At 44.3% G+C, this 26,494-nt stretch overlaps 4 protein-coding genes across 5 annotated transcripts; 3 read left to right on the forward strand and 1 right to left on the reverse strand.

The window, feature by feature from the left end:
- Window positions 1-4,965: 4,965 nt before the first annotated feature.
- On the forward strand, window positions 4,966-6,734 carry LOC120692623. The gene is made up of 4 exons (XM_039976004.1): window positions 4,966-5,240; window positions 5,330-5,436; window positions 5,523-5,607; window positions 6,307-6,734. The coding sequence occupies exons 1-4, from the start codon at window positions 5,013-5,015 to the stop codon at window positions 6,394-6,396; spliced, it is 510 nt and encodes a 169-aa protein (XP_039831938.1). The 5' UTR covers window positions 4,966-5,012; the 3' UTR covers window positions 6,397-6,734.
- An 813-nt stretch (window positions 6,735-7,547) lies between these two features.
- Window positions 7,548-9,403, reverse strand: LOC120687525. Its single transcript, XM_039969540.1, has 3 exons — window positions 9,254-9,403; window positions 8,640-9,169; window positions 7,548-8,532 (listed from the first exon to the last, which is right to left on the reverse strand). The coding sequence occupies exons 2-3, from the start codon at window positions 9,155-9,157 to the stop codon at window positions 7,710-7,712; spliced, it is 1,341 nt and encodes a 446-aa protein (XP_039825474.1). The 5' UTR covers window positions 9,158-9,169; window positions 9,254-9,403; the 3' UTR covers window positions 7,548-7,709.
- Window positions 9,404-17,614: 8,211 nt separating this feature from the next.
- On the forward strand, window positions 17,615-20,327 carry LOC120687957 (probable NADH dehydrogenase [ubiquinone] 1 alpha subcomplex subunit 12). Its single transcript, XM_039970064.1, has 5 exons — window positions 17,615-17,812; window positions 18,887-18,913; window positions 19,003-19,094; window positions 19,422-19,531; window positions 19,891-20,327. Exons 1-5 carry the CDS (start codon window positions 17,724-17,726, stop codon window positions 20,050-20,052), a joined length of 480 nt encoding a protein of 159 aa, XP_039825998.1. The 5' UTR covers window positions 17,615-17,723; the 3' UTR covers window positions 20,053-20,327.
- Window positions 20,328-20,587: 260 nt separating this feature from the next.
- LOC120687956 (D-xylose-proton symporter-like 2) lies at window positions 20,588-25,153 on the forward strand. 2 transcript variants are annotated; one of them, XM_039970063.1, is made up of 14 exons: window positions 20,588-20,834; window positions 20,991-21,139; window positions 21,488-21,566; window positions 21,680-21,739; window positions 21,852-21,918; window positions 22,014-22,138; window positions 22,263-22,364; window positions 22,475-22,843; window positions 23,086-23,133; window positions 23,563-23,625; window positions 23,835-23,915; window positions 24,049-24,147; window positions 24,360-24,497; window positions 24,643-25,153. In XM_039970063.1, exons 1-14 carry the CDS (start codon window positions 20,790-20,792, stop codon window positions 24,769-24,771), a joined length of 1,554 nt encoding a protein of 517 aa, XP_039825997.1. In that variant the 5' UTR covers window positions 20,588-20,789; the 3' UTR covers window positions 24,772-25,153. The 2 variants fall into 2 exon arrangements, with proteins under 2 accessions (XP_039825997.1, XP_039825996.1); XM_039970062.1 differs by having other exon boundaries at window positions 20,600-20,834; window positions 20,988-21,139; window positions 24,643-25,118.
- Window positions 25,154-26,494: the final 1,341 nt, after the last annotated feature.

Below are 26,494 nucleotides of genomic sequence, written 5' to 3' on the forward strand. Positions count from 1 at the left end.
TCGAGGCCGTCTCTCGGCACAAGGGACAAACGGCCCCGCCGCCCAACCGACCGCCGTACGAAGGCATTAAAGGCCAGTCACTCCGCCACGGCTCAAAGGACGGGCGATGTCAGACTGCCACTCCCACAGTGGATGTGACCGGGGTCCCATCCGCTGACTTCGGTCACCGCTCCGCCACCCCAATTGCTATAGCAACACTGTGGGACCAGTGATACGGGACAAGACAGGCCCGGCACTGCTCCCATACCATTCCGCCGACACCGACCATCCGGACTCACCTCCCCACTGAGGAAGGGGTCCGGCAATGTCACGTGTCCTTCCGAGAGGGGCACTCAGCACGCACGGGCGGGGCCCCAGACCTCCCCCCTTGTGGGGTCCGGGACCTCCGCGTGTCCCCCGGATTTCCTAGTGTGCACGCCCGCACTCCGACTAGGGGGTCCAGGGCCGCCGCACCCCCCGCTACCGCTGCCGCTGGTGCATGCAGGACCCTAATCCGTAGGGCCCACCGAATGCCACCGCGCCGTATATAGGAGACCATACATCAGCGACGACCATGCCGCCAACAGGGACACTGCAGGACGACCGGCGCGATCCTCGCAGAACCAAGGACGAAATCCAGGACGACAGCGACGCGCGCCGCCTTCCCACAGTGTACTTCCTACAGTATCCAACCACTGTACCCCGCGATTCAGGGGAAAATGATGACTTCTGTGCCCCCACTCATGTACCCCGCCCCTCCTTGTGACTATAAAAAGAGGGGGCTGGCTTCCTTTAGCCGGGGTTGGCTGCTGGCTGGTGACTCTCTCTCTGGCTTCTCTTTTCCAAGAGGACGTTCAGGGACTACTGAGCACTCTTCTGAGCCGACTCCACTTCTAGCAGAGACTTGGGGGCTTCCCTCCCTCTCTCACCTTGCTTGTATCCCCTGCTACAAGCACTCCGGGTGCAAGATAATACAGTGCCCTCGCACATCCCCTTTGCTGGACGTACGGCCCCGCGGCCGGAACCAGGATAAACCACGCGTTACTGTGTTGCCTCTTGCATCATCATCTGGGACGAGGAAGCACGCCGCATTTACTAGTTGGGATCCGGGCCCCCTGGGTCGGGACACCGACACAAAGAAACAATACCGGCATTCTGAAACAGTTCATTTTACTATCTTTTCCTTTGTTCATTTGAATCCCAGTCTTATGCCTGTGTTGAGGGCATAAGACTGGCGGTGCAGTGGTGCCACAAATCATCCTAATCGAGTCAAACTGTGAGGATCGTTCAAGCTATGCAAAGCAAGAGCGTTGGATGATTGGGTTCAGGTGATGACGGAAGGTAATAAAGTTGCAAACGAATTAGCTCAGTTAGTTACAATGGCGGCAGAGAAAATCTAAGGAGGGTCGGACAAATATATGCAATAATCAATTTCATACTTAAATTTTCAACCAAAGCTTAACTTTATTTTCGAACTTTTAAAATGACCATTTTAGTTCTCAAACTTCTCCATTAAACTCAATTTAATTCTTCTTCCTACATAATATGCCATATTGGCATGCATTGTCACATCTAGTCAGTTATGGTTCATAAAAAAATTAATGTTTCTATAAATTTGATCATTATAAAAGTTTCATCACGACGAAAGTAAAACAATGGACAATTTTTAAGGAAGGGAGTTGATCTGAATATATTTATTATGCACGTAAAAAAGTTTCTTTTGTGAGAAAAAATCATGTAGACACAAGTTAAAGTTTTGTTGTGTGTATCTTTAAAATGTGTGAACCAGTATATATTGCTGCTAAAAAATAGGAACACTTGACTGCTGGCATGGCATGCTAACGTGGCAAGACATATAGAACGAAGGACTAAGTTAAGCTGCATGAAAAAGGTTGAGGACTGAAATGATCATTTTAAAAGGATAGAGATGAAGATGACCCTTGACTAAAAGTTCGGTGATGAAATAGGCTATTTCTAGCAAAGGAAAAACAGCCTTTCTTTTAGTTTTGCATTGATTTTCTATAAAAATTTGATCTAATTTTATCAACAAATTATACTATATGCAATGGTTTTCTTTTTATTGAGGGGGTCGTGGCCCCCGCCTGCCCCCTCAATTTTGCCTCTGGTTAATTAGAAGAAATATTTATTCCGCAGTTTGGTTAGGTAGTGTGCCAGCGTGACGAGCCTAATTTCATATGAGGGAACCTCACCATTACAATCTCTAGCCACAACTCCAAACCCCTCGACTACCTCCTCCAAGACGATTTGGACTGCAGCAGATGGACAAGGTTGACGATGTCGGAGGATTGCCGCCCCCATAGTCGCAGCTGGTCACTGTCGCGGCTGCCACCCCGTAGTAGTAGTCATCGTCGCGGTGATACTCCAGGTGATGGAAGCAGTAGTGGTGATGGTAGCAGCGCATGGCAGTTCTTGGTCCAGAAGCGCCTCCACGCACAGTAGAGAAGAAGGAATACCTTGGCTAAGACTAGGACGACTGAGCTAACTACGATGCCTACCCTAGCAGCATTCCCCAAACTGTTCCACTTCATCTTGATTGGTGTGGCAGCCCCAAAGTCCTTATTTTGTACTAAGCAGGATCGAAATGAGTATCAGAACATGCTCTTACCTGACGCGTGTCCCTCGATAGCTATTGAAAACGTGATGAGCATGGGGGCTGGGGGAGGGCTCAAGCCCCCCTACCCCAGGAACTCCATTGAAATTATATGGAGGAAGGAGAGTGAGGAAGAGAAAAAAAGAGATGAAGAGAAAAAGGAGGGGGGGCTGGAAGAAGGAGAAGTGAGATGAGCCCCACTACCTCCAATTCCTGGATCCGCCCCTATCGATGAGCCCTCAGTTTTGTCGCTGGTTAGTTAGAAGAAATATTCATTCCGCAATTTGGTTAGATAGTGTGCCTGTAACACGAGCTTAATCTTATATGAGTGAACCTCACCATTACAATCTCTGGCCACAACTCAAAAACCCTTCCACAAACGACCACCCATTGACGATTATCTTAATCCATCCTTTTGGTGGAGAAGACCACCTAGTAGACTGATAAGATCTGCATTTTTTCCTCTTCCGGTACATGCTGGATTTTAAGTGAACTTTCTCCCCAAAATGTTAAACAAAATTAAATTTCAATGAATACATGGGGAAAAGAAAAAAGCTCATTAGGGTATATTAAACCAATTGAAATAGTTTAGGCGTTAAAATTCTCTTAAGTGGATACAATGAATTGCTCGGGTTGTAAAATGACTTCTTTCAAACCTTTGTTTATTAGAGGTGCTTTCAATCAGCTAATATGTTTTTTTGGAACATCAGCTAATATGTTTCATTTGTGGCCTTAAACACTACAAAACTACCCCGTGTTGATCTCCACCATCTCGATAGGTATTTTATACTTGGCACACACCACATTTTATAAACACTCATGCATGGCACATTATTATACTCGAGGAATTTACCACAAGCTCACCATGTTATATATGCCTCTTTTACATTCATGCGTGTGTAAACTACAGGTATTAAGATTTGAGCATTGGTATGTGGAGTTGTAGTCAAAACTCAAAAGCCGCCATCACCACACTAAAAAGTGTTTCATACAAAGACAAACACCTTAAATTAGTTCTAATTGTTACATTCAAATCTTACTTTAAACATGAGTTGTTTACTTGTTTTAAATAAGAAAATATATCATATGCAAACCAGTCTCTTCGTGCAAACCGTGCAAACTTCAGTCTTGGCTACCGGATCAACATCTAAGGGGCATGGGGGATTGGGTAATTCTATAATTAATCGCCCACCTCTAATCACAATTTTGCAAACCAACCCCCCCCCCCCTCCTCTCACTCTCCCTGCGAACCCTTGAATGTTGATCCGGTGGTCCAGATTAAAGTTTACATGATTTGCACCTAATATGTTCTCTTTAAATAAAACTCATAAAAAATCGGATTTCATAGTGTGTCCCAAAAAGCGCAAGATTTTATTGTATGTGGCATTTAATCCTAGGTTTCATTGTACTATAGCACAATAATTTTCACATATTTGCAACTTGATGTCACTATATGGTAGTGTTTTTTTATTTGACAGATTTATATGCCAGACGAATGTTATTTTGCATATCCATCTGTTGGAGTTGAATTATGAACATCTGCCAATGTTAAAAAAAATGTTTTTGCATGCTACTTGAATTTATGAATGTTCTGCTCAAGAACAAAAATGTTCTAACTTCGTGAGAAAAATTTTATCGGCTAAAATAATATATTCTGTATGTTAGCCCACTTTATATCCAATGGTAAGTTGATTAACATATCAGCAAAATAGCGCCCGTAAAACTTGGAGTTAAGTGACAGTATGATACGTACCATGAAATGCACGGCTGAGCGGCACTAGCTATGACCGTAACACCAGGTTTAGCGTGTAGCCTGAAACATGATAATATGATTTATACGTAGATAAAAATTCTGCTCATCTGTGTGCCTACAAGGCTCAATGTAGCGAAAAAATATCTTTTTTTTAGGCCTCGACCCTTCAAGTACAAGCTGTAATATCTGAACTCACGCACAAACTCACACCAACACCACACTCACACCCACACACGCACACTGTGCGCGAGCTAAACCTACACCTACACCTAGGAATGCACGCGGCTGAGAGATCTCCGAAGTCACCACCGGACTCCGAGTGTGACGGGCACGTCACTCTAACCATTGTGGGTCATCCGGGTGTGATGCGCAGTCCAACCTGGAACTTGGAATAAATTGGGGAAAACCCCCGGTGAGCACCCGCGGGAGTTAAGACTCGAACCCTGGCGCCTTTGCCAACCGCGCTACGCCAAAAAGGCTGTTGGCAGGCCCAGTTCGAGATGAGACACTGAGGCCCAAACGTCGGCCTAATTAAACCAAACAGGCCTTAAGAAGTTTGATGGGCTCCAAACGGAAGGAATAATGATGATGGATCAAACATATCATAGCGAAATGGACGAACCCTAGGCCCGCCAAACTCGCACACTGAAACAGAGAAAGCTCGGATCGATGCGGCGGTGGTGGTGCGCCGCCGGCGGCCTCGGCCGCCGCGTCCTCTCCTCCTCCTCCGCCGCCGCCGTCGCGTCCCATGCCCGCCCGCTGCCCCCACCCGTGATCCCCAAATCGGCCTCCTTCAACGCCCCTTTCTCCATGCCCTGCCGCCGGCACCACTCCCTCCACGCGCCCCTGCCCCTTGGGCTCTTCCACCCGGCCATCGCTTCCTCCTTCCGCCCTCCGGTGAGCTCCCGCCTCGTCCCGTCCCCTTTCATTCGGTTCGAATGCCTGCTGCTTCGATGCTCATTTCCTCCGTGGATGGCGTCGCGCAGTCGGCGCTTCAGCAGCAGGTGCGGCCCTACGCCAAGAAGGAGAGGTCGCGCGCGCCGCTCACACCCACCAAGTCCAAAGTCAAGAAATACAAGATGAAGGCCCCCTCGTAATTGCCCAGTCGTCTTTCCTGTGCCCTTCTCACCTTCTCGCGCGGGCACCCCGAGCAGCTGATTTTTTTGCTCCTTTTGCTAGGTCCATGAAGTTCAGATTCAGAACCATGAATGACGGGCAGATCCGCAGGTGGAGGGCGGGAAAGCGGCACAATGCGCACCTCAAGGTACATTGAGACTAAACTAGTGAGCGTGCTTTGTTCATCAATTGTTGCAACACTTCTAGGATGCTGTATTGACTTATATGGATTGCTATGTACTGTGAACCAAACCAAACTGAACACGATGATCAGCAATACTTAGAATTTGTCCCCATGAAACCAAATTGTCTTGTCTGTACAATTCGCTGAAGCAGAACCTACTTAGCTAGCACTCTATATTTCAAATCCTTGTTAAACAATGCATGCCCTGCTCTTGGATAACCTATCCGTACAGCATAATTTGAAGAAGAAAAAATTGCCGTATGCCTGTATATGATTGAATCATTGCATATATTTTTTTCCCTAGTGTATATATATTATGATTTCTAGTGCAAATCAAGTTAATCAATTGAGTAAATGGCTTTGCCTTGCCCTGCAAATTATAAACAGCAACCTGCAAAAATGTTGAGTCTACTTAATACTTGTGCTTGCATCCTTTTTTTCTCTTGTAGACTGTTTAAACTAGAAGCATGCTCATTTCCACAGTTTCTTATGATTCTTCTTTCTAGCTGTGAAAATGATCAAAAGAAATTCGCAACATTTTGATGCATCCATGTAGACAGGCTCTCATGTTTTACAAATAGTCAGCATTGCTTATAATCAGTGATGCATTTATACATTATAACATTGCTTTATGTGATCTTCTTATGAATTATGGCATTGCAGTCCAAGGAAGCAAAACGAAGACTTCGGAAGCCTGCATTGGTGCATTTAGCTTATGCAAAAGTTATAAAAAAGCTCAACTTCTGCGGGTAGGAAATGAAAGCAGATACGGTGGAGTTTGGCATGGGAAACAAGGAAGCTCAACCGCTGCATCTGCATGCAGATTGTAAACGCTGGAATCTCATTGAACTAGTTTGAATTCTTGAATTCCTACTTTTGTCATTTGATGCTTTGTCTTCAGATGTTGTGCTCTCATCTGTTCAGACACTACTGATGCGAAGCCATTTGTTTACCACTAAATGATATAAAGTTGCGCTGCATTCTGTTATGTACACAATGTCAGAGAAACTATCAGGGTCGTGTGGGAAATTGCTTCAGTAAATAAAGAGCTCTGCTGCGGCATCTAGTGGCTATAATTTTTGATGCAGAAATTCAGTGTACAGATGTTACTTTTCTGAAACCGTGGCCAGTAAAGTGTTTCACTATGATTATATTGCAGACTTGTGGTAGTTTTGCAGTGTGTTACTGCAATCCTTTTGGTCTGGAGGCTTCTGGTGGGAGTTGAATGTGTTGTGGGAGGAATTGGCTGTGGAGGGTTATTAATGGTGGACTAGAACGATTTTTTTTTTCTCGCATCGTCCAGTCTCATCGGCAACTATGAGCAACAGCGATCGCATATTTGCAATGTGGTAAGAAGATTCTTGTTGTCGTTTGAGCTTTTTATCTCAGCATTCTGTCCTCAGGTTCTCCTTTCATCTTGGTCCACTTTTCCTTTTCTTTTTACTTTATTTTTTTGGGCTGAACAGTGCATTTGGACTTATCTTTGGCATTCAATCATTAGCAAGGCAGACTATGGAACTGGAAGTGACAGATCGAGATTCATCAGAAACGAATATTGTTCGTTCTCTGTTGTTTTTTTATCACCACGATTAGCTTACATGAATTTGCAAATGAATCCCATATGTTCACAAGTCAGCTATGGAAGTGTTTTTTATTCAGCTCCAGTAAGTTTAACTTTGCCATCATCCACTTCCATTCCTAGAAAAGTCAAAACGACTAATAATACAGTGCAAAATCTTTGTATCTAAAAAAGTCAAAACAACTAATAATTTGGGACGGAGGGAGAGTACATCTGCTCCCCACACACTATGTTAATGGCTCATTAGTCCTTTTCGGTTATATTATATTAGAAATGAAGGACACAATCAACAGAGATTTGTAGAGCTGAAAAGAGACAAGTAAAATTGTAAAATAAATATCACTAAGATCTGTTGGCGCGCGCTTAACTTGCATTTGAAATATAATTGGGCGTCCTGGCTAGCTGTATATATGCAAATTACTAGGAATTTGCTTGATCAGTTCTGTAAGGTGAGTATTGACTCATGCTGGGTTTGGCAGCAAGCCATCTAACAGTAACCGCCTTGATTTGCTGCTGCCTCTCCAACTCCGAATGAAGCGCCCACCCAGTCGAAGAAGCTGAAGCTGAACGGATCCCGATCCAGCAGCAGCTGCAGCTTGTCTTCTTCCTCCGGCAACTCCTCCGGTTGACCAGCAGTGGCATGCTGTTGCTGCTTTTTTGAGTAGTGGAAGCTGGAGGCGCACAGGACGTTGAGGGCGCCGTCCACATCCGCAATCATGCCGCCCAGGTGGTCATCATCAGCAGCAGCGTCCAGTGCTGGCTCGAGGTTATCCATGTCGAGCACCTCCTGCTTGAGCAGCTGGTGGTGATGGACACTGGCGGTGATGGAGCCTGCTGCTGGCGGAGTAGCATTGCAATTGTTGGCGACGGCGACGTTGCTGGCGTGACGACGGTGGGGCGGTGTCGGATAAGGAACGGCATCAGCAGCCACTGACGAGCGATGCTGGTGGTGGTGGTTCTTGGCCGAGGAGGTGGAGGAGGAGGACGCGGCGGCCGGCCTGATGGAGCCGGCGAGCGCGTTGCGCTGCATCGGCCAGGGGTGGTTGTGGTCGGAGGTGTAGGTGATGACGAGCATGGAGGGGTCGGTGCGGCTGCGCTCCACCTGCTTCCGGGCGGAGCAGCCCTTGGAGCTGCTGCACCGGTAGTAGCCCCTCGGGTACGGCGACCCCTTGATGGGCTTCTGCCCGTACTTCCTCCACGCCCACAGGTCCGACGGCACCACCTCGCCGCTCGTGCTCGGCCGCCCGCCCACCCCCGGCGGCGGCGCCACCGGCGCCGGGATGCACACCACCTTCTTCGTTTGGCTCTTCCTGCGCCATGCCACCACCACAAGAGATCGACCATAATATGTTATGGATGCAGATGCACATATGCTCATGGAAATTACCAAACTTCTGGTGATGATGCGTCGTCGCACCTTCGCTTGATGGACGAGGCATGGGGGTGAGTGGCCATCGCCGTGTCCAGGCCGAGCTCTTCCGGCACTGCTGGAGCGTGGGCCGCGTCGTCTTCCCTCTCGGCGAAGCTGGAACTGGGAGCGCACAGCTGCGGCTGCGGCGGCCCGGACATGAGCTGGGGAATCACTAGCCCCTCTGCCTCCGGATGGTGCTGTGGATGTGGATACAGGGCGGCGTTGCTGCCAACCACGAGACCCATGCCGCCATTGCCGCGTACCAGCTGCCGCTGCTGCTGCTGCAAGTGCGCTTCATGATCGCCGTCGACGAGGTTCACTCGGCCTTGTTGCAGCAGCAGCAGCAGCTCCTCTTCCTCCGGCAGATGACGGGAGCCCAACGAGCCATGGCTGCACCTGCACACTGCGGCTGGGGCAGGAGTGGCCGGCAGCCGAAGGTGAGGCTGCTGCTGCTGCAGGCTTGCCCGGACGACGTCGGAGAGGTCGCCTTGATCGGCAGGCGACATCCAGAAGAAGTCACACATGATATCTAGCAACTGCTACAAAGATTCAGATGAACAATTTGTCACCAGCTGGGTTACGTTACAGATTCAAGGCAAAAAGAGAGAGTTGGCACTTGCCAGAACAAGACTCTAGTAGACAAATTGGCAAGAAGCTAGGGATCGATCGATCGAGCACATGTATGCATGTAGATGCAGAGAGTTCAAGTAACTGTCATGGTCAGGGCTGACCTGCTCAGGCAGCACACAGACACAACACACAGCTATATAATGGAGCCAGAGCCAGCGTTGTCACTCGCTGTAGCCTTTAGCAAAGATAGAGAGCTAGCTAGCCGGTGACGGTGAGCTAGCTACAGGCAATGCGTGCACGGCTGCAGGTCCAGATCAACGACACTATGCTGCCACTGACACGCTCGGTAACATCAGCCGATCCATCTACTACTACCCCATCCATGGCATGCACGCCCAATGATCGGCGTACACATACGTGTACAGTACAGTGTGCGATGAGCAGTAGTAGTAGCAGCTACTACGTGCTACAGTGGCCTACTCCCTATCTATCTGATGCTGGTGTCTTTTCGTCCATCTTTTCTGTGCTCTTCTTTTCCCACCCTAGCTTTATTGCCAGATTCACTGAGATGGAGAGCGGCGGCCACCTTGTTTTCGTATCGGTCCACATCTCGATCGATGATCCATCGATGGAGAATTGCCGCTTCGTTTGCTATCATGCGCTCAATGTAGCACGCAGCTGCATATACCTGTCGTTCCATCTTTCATGATGTGCTACCTTCGATCCATCTCTATTTGCATCTGCACTCCAAAAAGCTATGTCACTTTGCCTTTTACAACAAAACTTTTATGTTCTTTCTCTCTCTCACTCTCTTCATTTTGAAAAAAAGGATGTATGTTCATAACTGAAACTCGTTTTCTTTTAAATATTGTAATTGAACGAATTAAAATTGTGCTCCTATGAGAATTCTTTTGTCCACGTAGTTTTCAGTCAGTGGCGGAACTGGAAAGAAAATTTAAGGGGGTCGCACAAACATATGGACTTCTCAATTCATCCTCAAATTTTCAACCAAAACTTAATTTTGTCTCTGAACATTCAAAATGACCGTCTTAGTTCTCAAATTTCTCCATCCAGCTCAATTTAATCATTCGTTCTACGTGGCATGCCATGTTGGCACGACTTATCATATCTAGTCAGTTATGGTCCATAAAAAATTAACATTTCTATAAATTTGATCATTATAAAAGTTTCATCTTGACGAAACTAAAATAATGTACATTTTTTAAGGAAGGGAGTTGGTCCAAATGTATTTATTATACACATACAAAAGTTCCTTTTGTGGAAAAAAAATCATATGGACAAAAGCTAAAGTTTTGTGAGTTATATTTTTACAAAAAAATTGGTACCAGTTTCAGATTTTTTTTAATTTTAAAAAATTGCATATGGTATTTTAGTTTAAATTTCAGTATTTTTATTTTTCACAAAATGAAAAACTACATTTGAAACCACTATGGACAAAACTTGCCCAGCCGGTTTCGATAGTCGGATGGCCTCCATTGTCCGGTTTTATAGTTGGAGGTTGAAGATCGATTTTTTGTGATAAATTGAGGGTGTAAACTGGACTTTTCCCTTATTTGCTCACATCTATTACTCCGTATAGTATCCTTTTAGGTGATTGATTGCTAAATATGACTTTGTGTATGTATGCATAGTCAAAAATCAGACTGATTGAAAAAAAAACACAAAATCAATATGGTTTCAACAACTATATTAGACAACATGTTTCTCCTAGAATTATATCGGAAGGTCATAACAAGGTATCTAACACATCGGTGTGATAGCTGAGTTGCAGATGGTTCCAAAATTAATTGTCCAATGTTATAAAAAAAACCTATAAAAGGAGAAAATATTTTGTGATTGTGCATGCCGACGGAAACAGACAATGGATAGCTAAGCCTATTGTCATAACAAACTAGACTAGAGAACTAACCTGAAGTCTTGATCAAGCTATTATACCCAAGCCTCTCTTGATAATACCACCAAAGAGAAACAAGACTTAGCAACACGCCAAGTGACACTCTCAACAACATGTTGTTCTTGTTTAAACATGCATGTTGATCCTTATATCATTATGAAAAACTCTTATTTGACCTTGCATGATGTCCTGTGGTGCTTGATCCCCAAGTTTATATATCTAGCGACTAGCATTCATAAAACTAAAAACCTTGCTTACTAGAAAACATTGTTAGTCCTACGGACTAGGTGACACTCATTGCCAAAATCAATATAGACCATAAGCTAGATCCCTTGCATGACATGTACATTTAGTTAATCTTTCTTTATTATTACCCAATTCATACTTCTGTTCTAATACAGTTATTAATGATGTAACATGTTGATATATTTTTCTACATGATTAATGTGATAGTTTCTTACATTAGATAGTAGATGTGGTGTGTTTTTTAACTTTTATTTTGTTATAATAGATGCTATAACATCTTGACGATCGCCTATACCTGAGGTGGACACAACCAAGTACCAACGGGAAATTACAAACCTAGTACTCTCAACAATGAATATTAATAGCACCATAAGATGGTAGGTGGCGAGACCAACAACAACATTATAGAGACAAAGGAGAATTAATGTACTTTAGTTAGTAGTTGTCTAGATGGGTGGGAACCAATGTAATTTGTAATCAATACAAGGGATGGCCTGACCAAATAAGATTATTACTTTTGTTTCTCGTGAACAAGTTAGCAGCAAATGAATATACATAAATGAGAAAGTAAAACAAGAATATATTAGAAATGATGAGATTGATTAAATGCCTAAGTGAGAGAGCATGATTTTAGTATATCGGACACATAGCTGAGTTAATCAACATATTTTGCCAATATAGACACACATTAGACAAGGGGAAACTGAGTGATAATAAACACTAGAAAGCTGAGTTTTTATAACGAAACATATGGCAATATAAATATTCTGTTGCATTATGTTCTTCTAACATATTTGAAATGTTGACATTTTAGAGTTGTGTTTGCAAGTGTCTGTTGGTATTGCAACCAAACTTAAAAATGAACAATGGAAATATTTTGATTGCAGCTCCTTAAAATCTTATTGTGTTTTCATGGCAATACATCATTTTATTGTTAATTTTGTTTGAAGCAATACATGAGAGATCAGTTGTAATATCAGTGTGTTACTGCCACAAGTGAATAATTGCTGCAATAATATAAAAAGGTGTCGCGACAATATACACACACTATTGTCAAGATTTTAACTATTGCCACTTGTTCTTGAAATTCATGCTTTCAAGAAATAGGATAAGTTTATTATCAATCTTATATAGATATAACTTTAGCACTGTGGTAAGGCATAGTGTGAAAAATACAGAGGTTTCATGTTCGAATGCTGATACAGACTGCAAAGCCTAGCTAGCTAGCTACCGATTTTAGTTTATTTATATTATTTTATTCAGTGTAAAAGGTATCACTGCAATTATATCATTTTATTGCCATGATGATGATATAAATATGTTATTGTCACGATAATAGTTATAGCAAGAGTATCCTACAATGATGCTAACTTGCACCAAACGCAACTAATTGCCATTATTGACAATGATTTTGAAATCATTGTAGCGTCATATGTTACCACGATCTTGAGCACATTGGGGCTATTTTTTAATGTGTGGCACATTGTGCAGTTCATTCCTTGCGGTTGTGCTTGTAGTCAAGTGTGCTGCATGCATTTTTAGATAAGTTGTTTTTATTGTATCCTAAGTAAGTTATCTATTCCTGCGCCATTATGATTTTTCCAGATACACAACTTTGCTATGTATCAAGACGTAATGTATATTTTGATGCATAGCAACCAAACATAAAAAATCTATCATTTGGAACGGGGGAGTAAGTCCGATCAAGTTTACAGAAAAACATACTAACATCAGGAACATCAAATTAGCTTCATTAAATCCATCATGAGCTATATGTTAGTATTTGTTTGGTATTTATTGGTATTGAAGATGCCATTGTATTTTTTTATAAACTCGGCCAACTTTAATGTAAAGAAGTTTGATTTAAAATAAAACTAAAACAACCTCCATTTCAGTAGAGACGAAATGGTAGTCGAGTGTCACATTAACACACATCGCCGTCATGCTAAGCAGCACATCAACTATATCATGAATTGAGAAACAAGCGACTAAACCAGGCGCTGTACATCATTGGAAAAAAGCACCGGTGAAAAGACGGGTGCATGCGTGGTTTGAAGGAAGGATGTGTAGATCGATCATCAGAATGTGACCGGTGGCAGGTAGGATTTGAAGCTCAAGTGCGCACGATCGTCGACGACGACGGTGAGGCGACATGTAATGGTGATGGAAATGTAATGCGCGAAATGAATGAGTTGAGAAACAGCGAGGATCAAGATGACTAGGTAGCTAGGATAGATTGCTGATGGAAGAGATGAGGCGGAGACGGATTTGATTAGACTGATCGTGTGGAGAAAGGATTGGACGACATGCCCCCAGCTACAGGCAGGCTCGGAGGATCGGAGTGCATGGATGCTTACAACTAATTGACCTTTGAAATGTGTTGCACCGGCCAGCAGCCGGCTTCATCTTCATCTGATAAATCGAGGCCGATCGAGTGCGCACGCTAGCTAATCAATTTCAGAATCTGATGATGCAGCTATTAGAGTAGCTAGACAGAGCGATAGACAGCCAGCCAGCGACTGCTGCATGTCTCCAGGAATAGTATCGCCATCCCTTTTTTCTTTTCTTTTCTTTTCCTTTCATTTCCCCATTGGATGGATGCATCGTGGACCAGACCGAGAGATTCGGTACAGGTGGGCTCCTTGAGCCACTAGCTGCAGCCAAACTTCCTGCTTCCGCTGCCGCTCCAGTAATGACCTCCATTACCAGCACCTGCTGTTTTGCACGCGATTTTTTCTTTTTTATATTAAAAAAATCAAAATTTCAAAAATATATGTCCGTTTCGAAAAATTTCGAAAATATACCCCGGTCGCCCGTTGGGGGGCGACAGGCCCTAAATGTAATTTTTTTCTTCAAATTTGCAACAAAGTCCGCGACCGGGGGCGCGTGGGGGCAAGGGGGCCTGTCGCCCCGCCCCCCAGGGGCGACAGGCCCCCCTCAGGCGACTGGGGGCCCCACCCACGGGCGACACGGGGGCCTGTCCCCCCCGGGCGACAGGGGGGCCTGTCGCCCCCCCCCCCCCCCCCCCTCGGGCGATAGGCTCTTGGCCCCCTATATAAGCATTCTACCTCCATTCCTTCCTCATTTGAGCCTAAAAATTCCACCAAAAATCCAGAAAAAAAGAGAGGGGTGAGGAGAAGGGAAGCGGCGAAGCCCTGTCGGATTGCGCACTTGTGATCTGCAGGTTAGTACATTTAGCTTATGTAATTTTCCATTGGTATTGTAGAGTAATTTAATTTAATTAGTGGTATAGTAGAACCATTTAAGTAGGATTTTAATGATACTTTAGTTACGTAGTAGTAAATTAGTTTAGAAAATTAGTACTACGCGTTTATCATTACAATTGCAGTACTATTAGAGACGTGTTTATAAATTAATTACGATTTAGAATAGAATTTCGCATATGCAGTATAGAATTTGAGTGTCATCACGTAGTTATGAATAGTTATATGTTGTAGTTGAAATCCATACTTAGTTTTTACGGATTATTGAATAAGGTAGTGAAGTAAAGAGTATAACTCGATAAGTATTCTGTGATATACAGATATGTCGAGCAAGATGCAGTTTCAAGTATTTTTTGGTGACTACAATATTTTGTATGGGCCAAATGGAGTAGATCTTTCTGCCTTTAAGTGCACATCTAGCGCCATAGATAAACCTCTGGAGAGGAGTTTTGGTTCCATATGTAAGTGGTTGTAGCGTGGGTTCCGTGTTGATCCGGAGACACATGTGATGACCGTCCAGTCTCTTGTTAATTGGGAGGTAGAAAATGATTTATGTGAATTGATGATGATACACAGCACTGATGACTGGCAGAAGTACATGCAAGCAGCTCTAGAGCGTGGGTGGCCTCTGGCCATTCTTGTTCAAATCCGGGAGAAGACACAAAATGAAATCCAACATGGTGCAGATCAAGCAACTCCAAGTATTCGAAGAGAGACCAACTATGTTGAGCAAAATGAGTCAGAAGAGATAGAGAACCAAAACATCGGACCACAGGGCCTTACTGATGAGGGAGAGATGATACATAGCATTGTGGACGAGATGGACGCAGAAGACTAAACCGCAATGGAGATGGAAGAATATGAGGGCTCATCTGATGACGAGTAGTACTCATTGCCAAAAGAGTGGAAGGAGCATGGTTTTAGCAATCATGTCACAGAGGGCTAAGAGGGTCCGACGCCCTAGGGATGGTTAGATATATCCGATGTTTGTATCTCTGATGTTTATTTGTAATGAGATAGCTGTGGACCGCTTATTTGTACACTTCAACGTTCGCCTCTGATCACTCTCGTATTTTCCATTATATACGATACATGGTATGTTTATGCTTCGATGCTCCATTAGAACTAACTACGATTCAAACTCGACATTATGTACATGTCTAGTGAATGCAAGTTAGGTACGAGACATACATACAAGCATAATACATCATTAACAATATTAAATGAGAATACATCTTAAACTGATGAACATCATATGTTATAGATCATGGCATGAAATCATCTAGGTCGTCATCCCAGTTGACAGATGGTAGTGCTGCAGGTGGTGTAGTATGTCTCGCGAACCTCTTGCCTTTGCCTTTCCCTTTCTCTTTTTTCTGGATCTACGTTCATGTACAGGGGGGAACATCATGTGTTGGAGGGCATGGTTTGGGGGGCATAAAGTCATCCATGTCGTCATCCCAATTAACACAAGTTGGTGCTTAAGGTGCTGCAGCATGACTTGACGAACCTCTTCCATTTCCATTTCTCTCTTTTCTGGATCTAGATTCATGTACAGGAGAAGGAACATCATGTGTTGGAGGCCATGGTTTGGGGGGTATAAAGTCATCCATGTCGTCATCCAAGTTAACACAACTTGGTGCTTGAGGTGCTGCAGCATGACTTGACGAACCTCCGGTCATCTGTTCTTGTGGAGGCCAAGTACTATCACCCGAAGATCTTCTCCACCTCCTTCGTCTAGTTTGCGGCATAAGTCCACCGAAGATACATACCAATTTACGGAAATTTGGTATCGATTTGTTAATCAACTCCGTGTCCTCGGGGTAATCCTAGCATATAATTAAACAATAATATTACTGTTTCATACATATGGATTCCAAATGACGGACGGGATTAGAACTGAATGAGAGTTACCTTAATTTGCATCTCATACACATCTAGCCGCATCCATATCTTACAAGAACTTTGTAAGAATCCAATGATATTAGGATGATTCGCTAGTTCACATACTCTCATGTATATCTTCCGACGTTCTAGCAGGTGTCCCTTTACATCTTGCGTTGTAATACCTCGAAATAATGTGAAATCTTTAAACTCTACTACTTTGGACAACACCATCTCTATCGTACTATCCACTAACGGATCCAACTTCTTACTGATAACAAGATGGGTCATGATATCAAGTATTATACTAGATTTTTCTTCGGTCCATGAAAATCCTACACAATTGGAGGCAGCCATTGTCTTATGCTGCAATATCAATAAGGTACTGTCATAATTCTATTATAATTCATAATTAATTTAAACACAAGTCTGTAATAGTACTGAAATTGTAATACTAAACGAGTGTTCTAAAGCACCAAATCTAATTCAGCTAATCCGCTAATTAAATTAAATTGTTATACAATATCAATGGATTCATACGGAAGTTACCGGTAGATCACAAGTGCGCAATTCAGCAGAGCTTCGCCGCTTTTTATCTCCCCACCCCTCTCTTTTTTCTGAATTTTTGGTGCAATTTTTTTTGCTCAAATGAGAAGTGAATGGAGGACAGGGCTTATATAGGGTGGGAGACCCCCTGTCGCCCGTGGGGGAGCCCTGTCGCCCGGGGGGAGGGGAGGGGGGCGACAGGCCCCTGTCGCCAGACCCCCCTCCCTCCACACACACTCCGCTAGGGACCTCTTTGCAAATTCAAAAAAAAATTTACATTAAGGTCCTGTCGCCCCCTCCCCGCGACCGGGTATATTTTCGAAATTTTTCGAAACAGACATATATTTTTGAAATTTTGATTTTTTTTAAATATATATATATAAAAAGACGCCTGTTGCACATCGTCGATTCGATGTGCTGACTCGGGCTGAATGATGGATGAAGCCCAGCCCATCACTATTTCTCGCTGCTTTCTTTGTTTTTTTTTGAAAAGAAATGCTTTCTTTGTTCATTGAGTGGGCCGGGCCACAACTAATTGGGCCCAGCGTGCAATGCATTCATCTTTAGGCAGCCCGGGACGACGAGACGAGCCGAGCCGAGCCGAGCCGGACGGACAAACCGACCAGACCCACAGTTTCCTGTTTCCACCACACCCCCTCTCTTGCGCTTCGGTCCGGCGGGTGAGTCGTCGTGTCGCCGGCATCCATGGCGGCGGTGGTGCGCGGCGTCCTGAGGGGCATCAAGGAGAAGGGCCTCGCCAACTTCCTCCGCGACGCCCGCGAGGAAGGATACCTGTAACCCCTTCATTCCCTTCAATCTTCTCCCCGCGCGGATCACACGCCCCCGGCTGCGATTGCGGTTTCGATTCGATTCAGATCCCTCCGCTCCTCTTTCGCTCCGTTCATTCATTCGCCGCGAGTATTCTCTGTTCGTTGCTGATCTAACGGGCTGCTTATACATAGACCTGCTTTGCTTCCTACCGTTTTCGATTTGGCTCCGGCTCTTCCTGCGTCGTGCTGTGTCGCAGGGAAAATCAAAATTAGGGTTCCTTGCTGAAATCGTACAATCATCACTACATACCTTTGAATCGAGGTTCCGTCCAGGGTTATGGTGCCAATAGTATTTCTTTAGCTCTGCCTTATTACTCCACACATCACATCTCATACTGCATATGTAGTACACCGCTCGATATACTAGACGCAGTCCCGGCATAAATTGAATTAAACTTATACATTTCCTGCATGTTGCTGCTTGTTAGATTGACTGATTCCATACAGGCCTATAGTTATTTTTCCTTGCAGTATACAAGTCACATCTTATCAAACTTTCATGAAGTTTACTAGTTTAGTGAAGACTATGCAACAAAAATCTAGCATTGTACATAAATTTTTTTTTGAGACCGTCGACAAACCCGTTGCCGTGGTTTAGATGTTTTCCTGTACAGATTACACACATATGCAGTTGCATCAAACTACTTGGGAAGACATCCCATATTAAGTTACATCAACTGTGAAAGCAGCCTGATCTGCTACTGTGCCAGTGGTAACTGTAACCAATCTTGATGGAATATATTTCAGTTGAAAATGATATTACTTACTTCTTATAACTTTCACCTCCAGTCCTTTAAAAATACGCAACACTGCCACCGACTCCAATTTTTGAATGCAAACACTAGGCACAGACACTTTGCGGTCCTCTATCAAAGGATCTTATTTGTCACATGTTCATGTTTCCTGGACTCTTTCTATTTAATCGTTTTGTTCTGTGCTTGATATGAATTCAGAATTCTCAGTTTTGCAGATGTAGCTAAAGTCTATATTTGTTGCATTTGTATTTGTTGCCTTAATCTAACATACTGTTTGTTATAGGAATTGCATTCTGGATGGGAACCTTTTGTAAGCGGCCACCTGCCTCTCTTCCTCCACTTTGCAGGAATGGATGTAGCTATGTGTCTTAGCACAGCTAACCCCCCTTCTATTTCCAGGCAAACAAAAATTCACAATATTGGCGCAACACTTGTAGGGGTTGACAAGTTTGGAAACAAGTACTATGAGAAACTGCAAGACACTCAGCATGGTGAGCAATACTCTATTGTGCTAGTTGATCTGCTACAGTTGCTTTTAATGTGGAATTCTTCTGTAGTTCCATTGGAATTTCGATCATGAAGGTGATGCTTTGTGTGTTAGAAAGAACAAAGTCAAACTCTATAACACTGACTGCAATTTATTTCAATACTTCACATCTTGTTTTCTTTCCTCCAAGCTTTTGAGATAATTAACTTCGCTCTTTAAAGATCAAGCTTAGCTGATGTGCATGTCTTTGTGGGAGCAAAAATTGCTCTTGTGCTGCTGGCCATTTCCCCTGATTGTACACAAGAATGATAAGCATTGGTAAATTTTGCAGGAAGGCATAGGTGGGTGGAATATGCAGAGAAAGATCGTTACAATGCATCCCAAGTGCCTCCTGAATGGCATGGATGGCTGCATCACATCACAGATAACACTGGCGATCAGGCAAGTTTCCCTCTGAATGTTGATTGTGTTAAATTCCTAATTGCTGTTCAAGCTTTAGTCTTCTGACATGCGTACAGTAGTGCTTTCTCCCTTTCTTCTTTACTTTTATTATGTATAGCAATTAAGCGCCTGTATTGATGATGTGCGTGCGATTTGTCTCGCTCTGAAAAATTTCATGCTTACTGCTTGCTCTGATAAACATCTATGGCCATGCGTATTTTTGTTGGTGGGAAATGGGGATGTTGCTTTCCTTTGGAACATTGGAACAAAGAGATTGAAGGCTGTGACCACAGTATTTGGACATTGAAGAAACTGTTTGGCTTATATGGCTATCTGTTACTTTCCCCCCTGTGCTGCAGCTGCTGGCCCGGAAGACTGCTCGGTACCTTGTGGAGCACAAGCAGAACTACTCCGGTGAGGGCGAGGAGCTGATCTACCACTCCAAGGGGCATGCCCTTAACCCGGGGCAGAGGGACTGGACGAGGTACCAGCCCTGGGAGCCAAAGAAAGAGCAAGCCTAGTAAAATGTCGTGTCTGATCGGGGAGGACCACCCTGTGTTGTGTTTTCCTGCTTTCTTGCCTTGGGCCAGGTGTTGCTGAGCTGAATAATCAATCAATCAGCGAGTGACTCGTTCGGCCTCGGGTCCTTGGAGCGATCCTGAATAATGTTGTACTGGACGACAATACTGTATAATTCGATCATCTTTGTTTGATTTCGAAAGGTTGCTGTTGTTACTGTTGTATAAAAGCTGATTTGCTGAATCTCTTGCAGTCTGGCTGTGATGCTAGTACCACATTTGGTTATCTCTGGATTGTACGAGAGATGTCTTTTTATGATTGATGAGGCGGGTTTACTGTCTCTCTGCTCCACGTGAATCACGGCTCTGCAGCCCCGTCGACGGTTGCTGTGGCAACTGCAGAGCAGAGCCCTGCATGCTTGGTCGAGTGCCTGGGGCGAGGCTGTGAGCCTGTGACCACTGACCGAGGGAGAGAGGGCCACGCCGAACTGAACAACACATGCCTGGGACCGGAGGCGCCAACGTGCCCGGCTCCCGCACCGGCCTCTCCCCCTTCCAGCTTCGCAGGCTACCTACCCACGCAGGCACGCACGCGAGCGACGCACGCCTCTCCTCCGTTCCCAGTCCGCAAAGTCTCAAACCCAGACGGGAACGTGACGTGCCGAGGACCACCATAAGATCTCAACGTGTACGCGACGCGACCAAGCTCAGCTCCAGCTCCAGCTCCAGCTTCCGCTCCAATGGCTTCCCACCCTCCTCCCGAGCCTTCTTCCAACTCGAACAAGGTATGGATGGCCGCCGCGTTCCACGCCAGCAACTAACTCGTTGGATTACCTACTTTCCTTTTCTAAAGATTTTTTTTTTGGCGTTTTCCCATCGCCTCTTCTCGCTGATCGCCGGTCCATGCTTACACCATCTTCGATTGAGCTTTGCGTCAGCAGGGGTGGGCCGAGCCGGAGGAGATCCACGTCTCCTCCGGTGGCGTCCAGGCGTACACCGACGACGACGCCGACTGCGAGGGCAGGCGCCCTTTGCTGCTCGGGACTCCAGCCTCCGCCGAGTGCTACTCCGTCTCCGCCGCCGCCCTCCCGTACGTTTTGCCTCTCCGCTCCATTCTTCTCCCGTACCTCTCATGATTCGCACCGCGTGCTCCCCCCCCCCCCCCCATCGGTCGGTCAGCCAGTACCCCCAGACCCTGCTCTCAAAATTGTGCCTCATGTCTCCAGGGATTAGGATTACAACTTGTCCTCAAGCTGCTCGCTCAAAAGCCTACTCTGCCTGATATATTGCACAAATTTTCAGGCACTCCACTTTTACTTAGCATATCACTTATAGCTTGTTACAGATGAAATGTCTGACAACAAACCTTTACTATCACTGCAAAACAGTTTATTAGTTTACCTTACCAAGGTCTTCCACTTTGGTGAATTTGTTGCAGGTTCTTCTTTCCAGCTTTGGGAGGCCTTCTCTATGGCTATGACATTGGGGCAACATCCGGGGCGACCATATCGCTCAAGGTAACATTGTGCCCGCTGGCGCTTGCTTCTCAGAAAATGCCGCTTTACAGCTTGCACACACTGGTTGGGTCAACATTGCTAATTTATCTGTCGATAAATCTATTTTTTTGCAGTCTTCGACATTCAGTGGTACAACCTGGTACAATTTATCATCTGTGCAGACTGGCCTTGTGGTAATGCTTTATTCCGTATCCTGTAAAAAAGTATTTCAATTTCAGCAGGACTGGATTGACTAACTAGCATCCTGTTGCTAAATGATCGAATCGCGGGTTATGCTTGATGCAGGTCAGTGGCTCACTGTATGGTGCTTTGATCGGCTCTGTCTTGGCATATACTATTGCAGACTATTTAGGTCTATCACCCCTCTTCTTTTCCATGCTACTTCTTATATATGGTGCAATTTAGTATGGTCTTCTCATTTTTGTTTATTCTAATTAACTTCCACAGGGCGACGCAAAGAGCTTATCCTTTCTTCTATCTCATATTTGATTGGAGCCCTTCTGACAGCAGTAGCACCCAACTTCGCTATCATGGTGGTTGGCCGCTTTTTATATGGAATAGGAATTGGATTGGTAATGGGATCTTTTTGTCACAGTTCACATTGCAAACCATGTGATCATGCACATTTCTTCATGAGGCCTTATGTTTTGTTTTGAAAAAAAAAACTATGAGGCTTATGGAAGTTGCTTTTATCAGGCTATGCATGCTGCTCCAATGTATATTGCAGAGACTGCACCAAGCCAGATAAGAGGCATGCTCATTTCTCTAAAGGAGTTCTTTATTGTTCTTGGGATGCTTGTAAGTGTATATTAGTTTTTCTCTCTATATATCATCCCCTTAGTAATATTTTAGACTTAGTTTTCAAAAAAAAAATATTTTAGACTTCTTATTTATTTGTATTTGTGCAGCTTGGTTATATAGCAGGCAATCTCTATGTGGAAGTGGTTTCCGGTTGGCGTTATATGTATGCCACCAGTACACCATTATGTCTCGTAATGGGAGTCGGAGTGTGTTGGTTACCCTCGTCACCTAGGTGGCTCCTGTTATGTGCCATACAAGGGAAGGGAAACCTGCTGGAGACAAAAGAAATTGCAACCCGGTGCTTATGTCGATTGAGGGGTCAAGCTTCGCCTGATTTGGTCTCAGATCAGGTTAACTTGATTCTGGAGGAACTGTCGTATATTGATCAAGAGAAGCAAGTTGGCTTCAGGGAGATCTTTCAAGGAAAATGTCTTAAAGCAATGATAATTGGATGTGGTTTGGTGTTCTTTCAGCAGGTGATCTCTTATATCTTTAGTTTCTTTCCTGAAAAATAAAATATTATGGTATTTCGATTAAAAAAAAGACTCGACCAGTGGGAGAGACATCCCCCTGATTTTCATCTTAAGAAGCTTGTGCCGTGACTCGAACCTAGGCTGGCTCAGTGAACCACTTCTCTGGCGTGTTCAGCTGACCAGTTGCACCGTGAGAGTGTTGGCATTATGGTATTTCATCTGATCCTGCCTTATGTATATGTCAGGTCACTGGTCAACCTAGCGTGCTATATTATGCTGCTACAATCTTTCAGGTACTGACGTACTGTTGCTTTTGTAAATGTAATTATCCATTGAAGCATGTTTGGGTACTCTGGAAATCCATTCATTTTAGGAATTCTTTTTTGAAGAAAAAGGCAGGAGCACTGCCATGTCGTTTAAGAAAGAGAAGCATGTCGAGAATTACAATGAACGTTTACATAGATTAAACCTAGCAACTTGAACTCCAACTGAAGTAAACTTAACATGAAAACTAAGACACACTCGGGCTTCCCCAGACTCATCGATTCATGTTAGGAATTGCTATGACAAACTCCTGTATGGGGTTCGAGGCTTCAAAACATTGTCAATCTAACAGTTGCCAAACTTGTATGGGCAAATTGCGCTATTAGGAGACCTTTTGCATCCCAGAATTATTATCTTTCATTCCTGTATCACTCATATCTATCATTGTTTGCAAGCAGAGTGCTGGATTCTCTGGGGCATCTGATGCCACTCGTGTGTCAATTCTTCTAGGTTTACTGAAGGTACATGTCAATACTTTTGCTGCTTCCATCTGATTTATTGTCACCCCTGAAAAGGCTTTCAGTGGTGCAATTTATGATTACATCATTACAGTAGAAATGAAGCATATATTGTTTCTAATCTTAGTCCAAACCATTGTGTGTCTTCCTTCTCAAGGTTCCACACATTCTATTCACTGACCGCTAATGATGTTATGGTTTCCATACCACAGTTGATCATGACTGGAGTAGCAGTCCTCGTGGTTGACAGGCTTGGCCGAAGACCGTTACTCATTGGAGGTGTCAGTGGAATTGTAAGTCTGCAGTCGAGTAGATTATCAATTAGCTGACAACCTGTTAGCTTTTTAGTGGAAAAGAAATACAAATATCTTAATGGAGGGTGGTCGTATGGTTACTGAACTTACCTGTTGATTGTAAAATGTGCAGACTGTTTCCTTATTTTTGCTGTCCTCCTACTACACCTTACTGAAGGATGCCTCCTATGTGGCTGTCATAGCACTTCTACTGTATGTTGGCTGTTACCAGGTAGTTTCTCTTCCTTGTACATTGCTCACATAGCCATCTTACCTTATCTGAAAACTCAGGTGAGGATTACTGTCAATTTGTGTCAGCTGGAGTAGTAGGCTTTGAGAAATAGTAGTTGAGGACCTAGCACCAAAGTTTAGTAGTTGCCTTGTGCTATTTTATCATGGAGTTATATGTGGCAATCTGTCTGATGAAGAGAACCTGCTGTGCAGCTGTCATTTGGTCCTATTGGCTGGCTTATGATCTCGGAAGTTTTCCCATTGAGACTGCGAGGCCGTGGATTGAGCGTTGCTGTTCTTGTGAATTTCGCATCCAATGCGCTGGTCACCTTTGCTTTCTCTCCACTGGAGGTATGATCCTGCCGTGCCCTGCCTTTTTATTATTTCGCCAAAGATTGTTGCAGTGTTTTCATCTCATCTGCGCGATATCGCAATGTGTGAAGACAGCTGGCTGTTGAAATACTCATGATAGTTGTGTGTATGCATGGTGGTATAGGATTTGATTGGAACGGGGTTGCTCTTCTGTGGATTCGGGGTGATCGCAGTGGCATCTCTCGTCTTCATATTCTGGATCGTCCCGGAGACGAAGGGACTCACCCTGGAGGAGATTGAAGCGAGTCTGTAGTAGATTAATCCAGAAGAATGCTCATTCGTCCAAGTTTCAGTTAACTGAAGGAACTGCTGGTATCATTTTGCAGTCAGCCTTCTTCTGTAGCTAGCTTGTTCAGATTTCTGCAAGCTGTTGTATTACTGTTTCCTGGTAAAGATTAATTCATGAGGTGTTCTTATCAGAGGAGCATTGCATTGCTGCTGTAGACTGTAGAGCTAGCACTGGGGTCACCCTAAATGAAACAGTAGCCGGCTGCCTGCTGTGGGCTACAATGATAGTAGACGGGCCAGTTTATTATGGGCCTTATGCTACATAGTTGGAAGTGCTGTTTGCACCTAACCGGGCCGACCACTATTTTCTTAGAATTGTGCATTGATGACAGAAACATTTCACTGAATTGTGCATTTCTTGTGAAGTGCTCCTAGCTAGCTTTGTAGTGTACTGAATCAATCGGCAATTCAGTTTACCAGTATCTCCTCCTCCTTCCCTGCCTCCATCGTGGTAAACTGAATTGCCTCAATCGACAATTCAGTTTACCACTTGCTAGCTACTACTAGCAAGTACTCTTGCAAAGATAGAAAGATAGAAGATCACCGCGAACAAAATCAAAAGTATACTCCGCCATGTGGTCAAATGTACACGCATATCAGATGGCAAACTCGTACCGTATTTCTTGTTTACCAACGATTAAGCTAACCATGCATAAGTTTAGTAATACAAAAATATTGTTATTAGTTTGGGCTTTCAAGGTACATTTATTTGCGAGCTCATAACTGGTACCCCATGGTTTTAAAATGTAGGTCGCTTTGATTTTGTCGTAAACCAAACATTTCTAGCTTTGTCCAGGTTTATTGAAGAATATATTAATATTAATAACTTTTATACAAGACAAATCTCATGATGGGTCCAATATAACTAATTTGATTTGTATATGTTTGTGTATGTTTAAATATAAATCTGGTCAAGTTAGAGAATAGGAAAAACTAAAACTGACCTATATCGTAATACAGAGAGAGTAGCAGCAAATCCACGATTATTAAATAAAATAAAGGCTTAAAAATCCGTATCAAGTCAAATTATGCCGCATAAAAAAAATAATAGATGGACTGACTATATTGTTAAAGTTGACGAGCAAGCAGAGTACAGACAGAACTGTCGCCTGCACCTCTGTTTCTCTCATGCAAGCTTCCAGTCTTGTCGCCGCAAACTCGCAGTACCCTTGAGCTTTGTTGCACCGTGAAAAGGGGATCGGATCGGATAGGATGACCGCACAGCATAGCTCCGGAAAATGCGCGTGGTGGTGTGGTTGATGTTCTACTTGTCCACATTTGACGGTGCCGCGTCAGAATGAGACGAGGAACATCAACGCCACATGGGGGACCCCTTTATCCTTCCCCATGGGAACCATCGCATCACATGTTCACACGCGACGCCAAAGCAAGCTATCAGGATTCATGATGGGTCTGTTTGGTTTGTTGGCTGATTGGAGCCTGGCCAGCAAATGTAGTCTGGGCAGGCCAGGCCTGGTTCTGGATAGCCAACCAGCCTGTGTTTGGTTGCCTACGAATATGAGCCTGGCTACGGTGACTTGGTGTTTGTTTGGTTGCATTTTTTAGATAGAATCACCACGGATGAACAAGGGTAAGTTTACCCCATAGAAGCATTTCGTCGAACACCTCAGAGCACGGCAGGCACCTCCATTGTTGTTCTCTGTTCTCCTCCCAGCCACATCCAAGCA

Source organism: Panicum virgatum, chromosome 9N (genome assembly GCF_016808335.1).
Source record: "Panicum virgatum strain AP13 chromosome 9N, P.virgatum_v5, whole genome shotgun sequence".
NCBI classification, from domain to species: Eukaryota; Viridiplantae; Streptophyta; class Magnoliopsida; order Poales; family Poaceae; genus Panicum; species Panicum virgatum.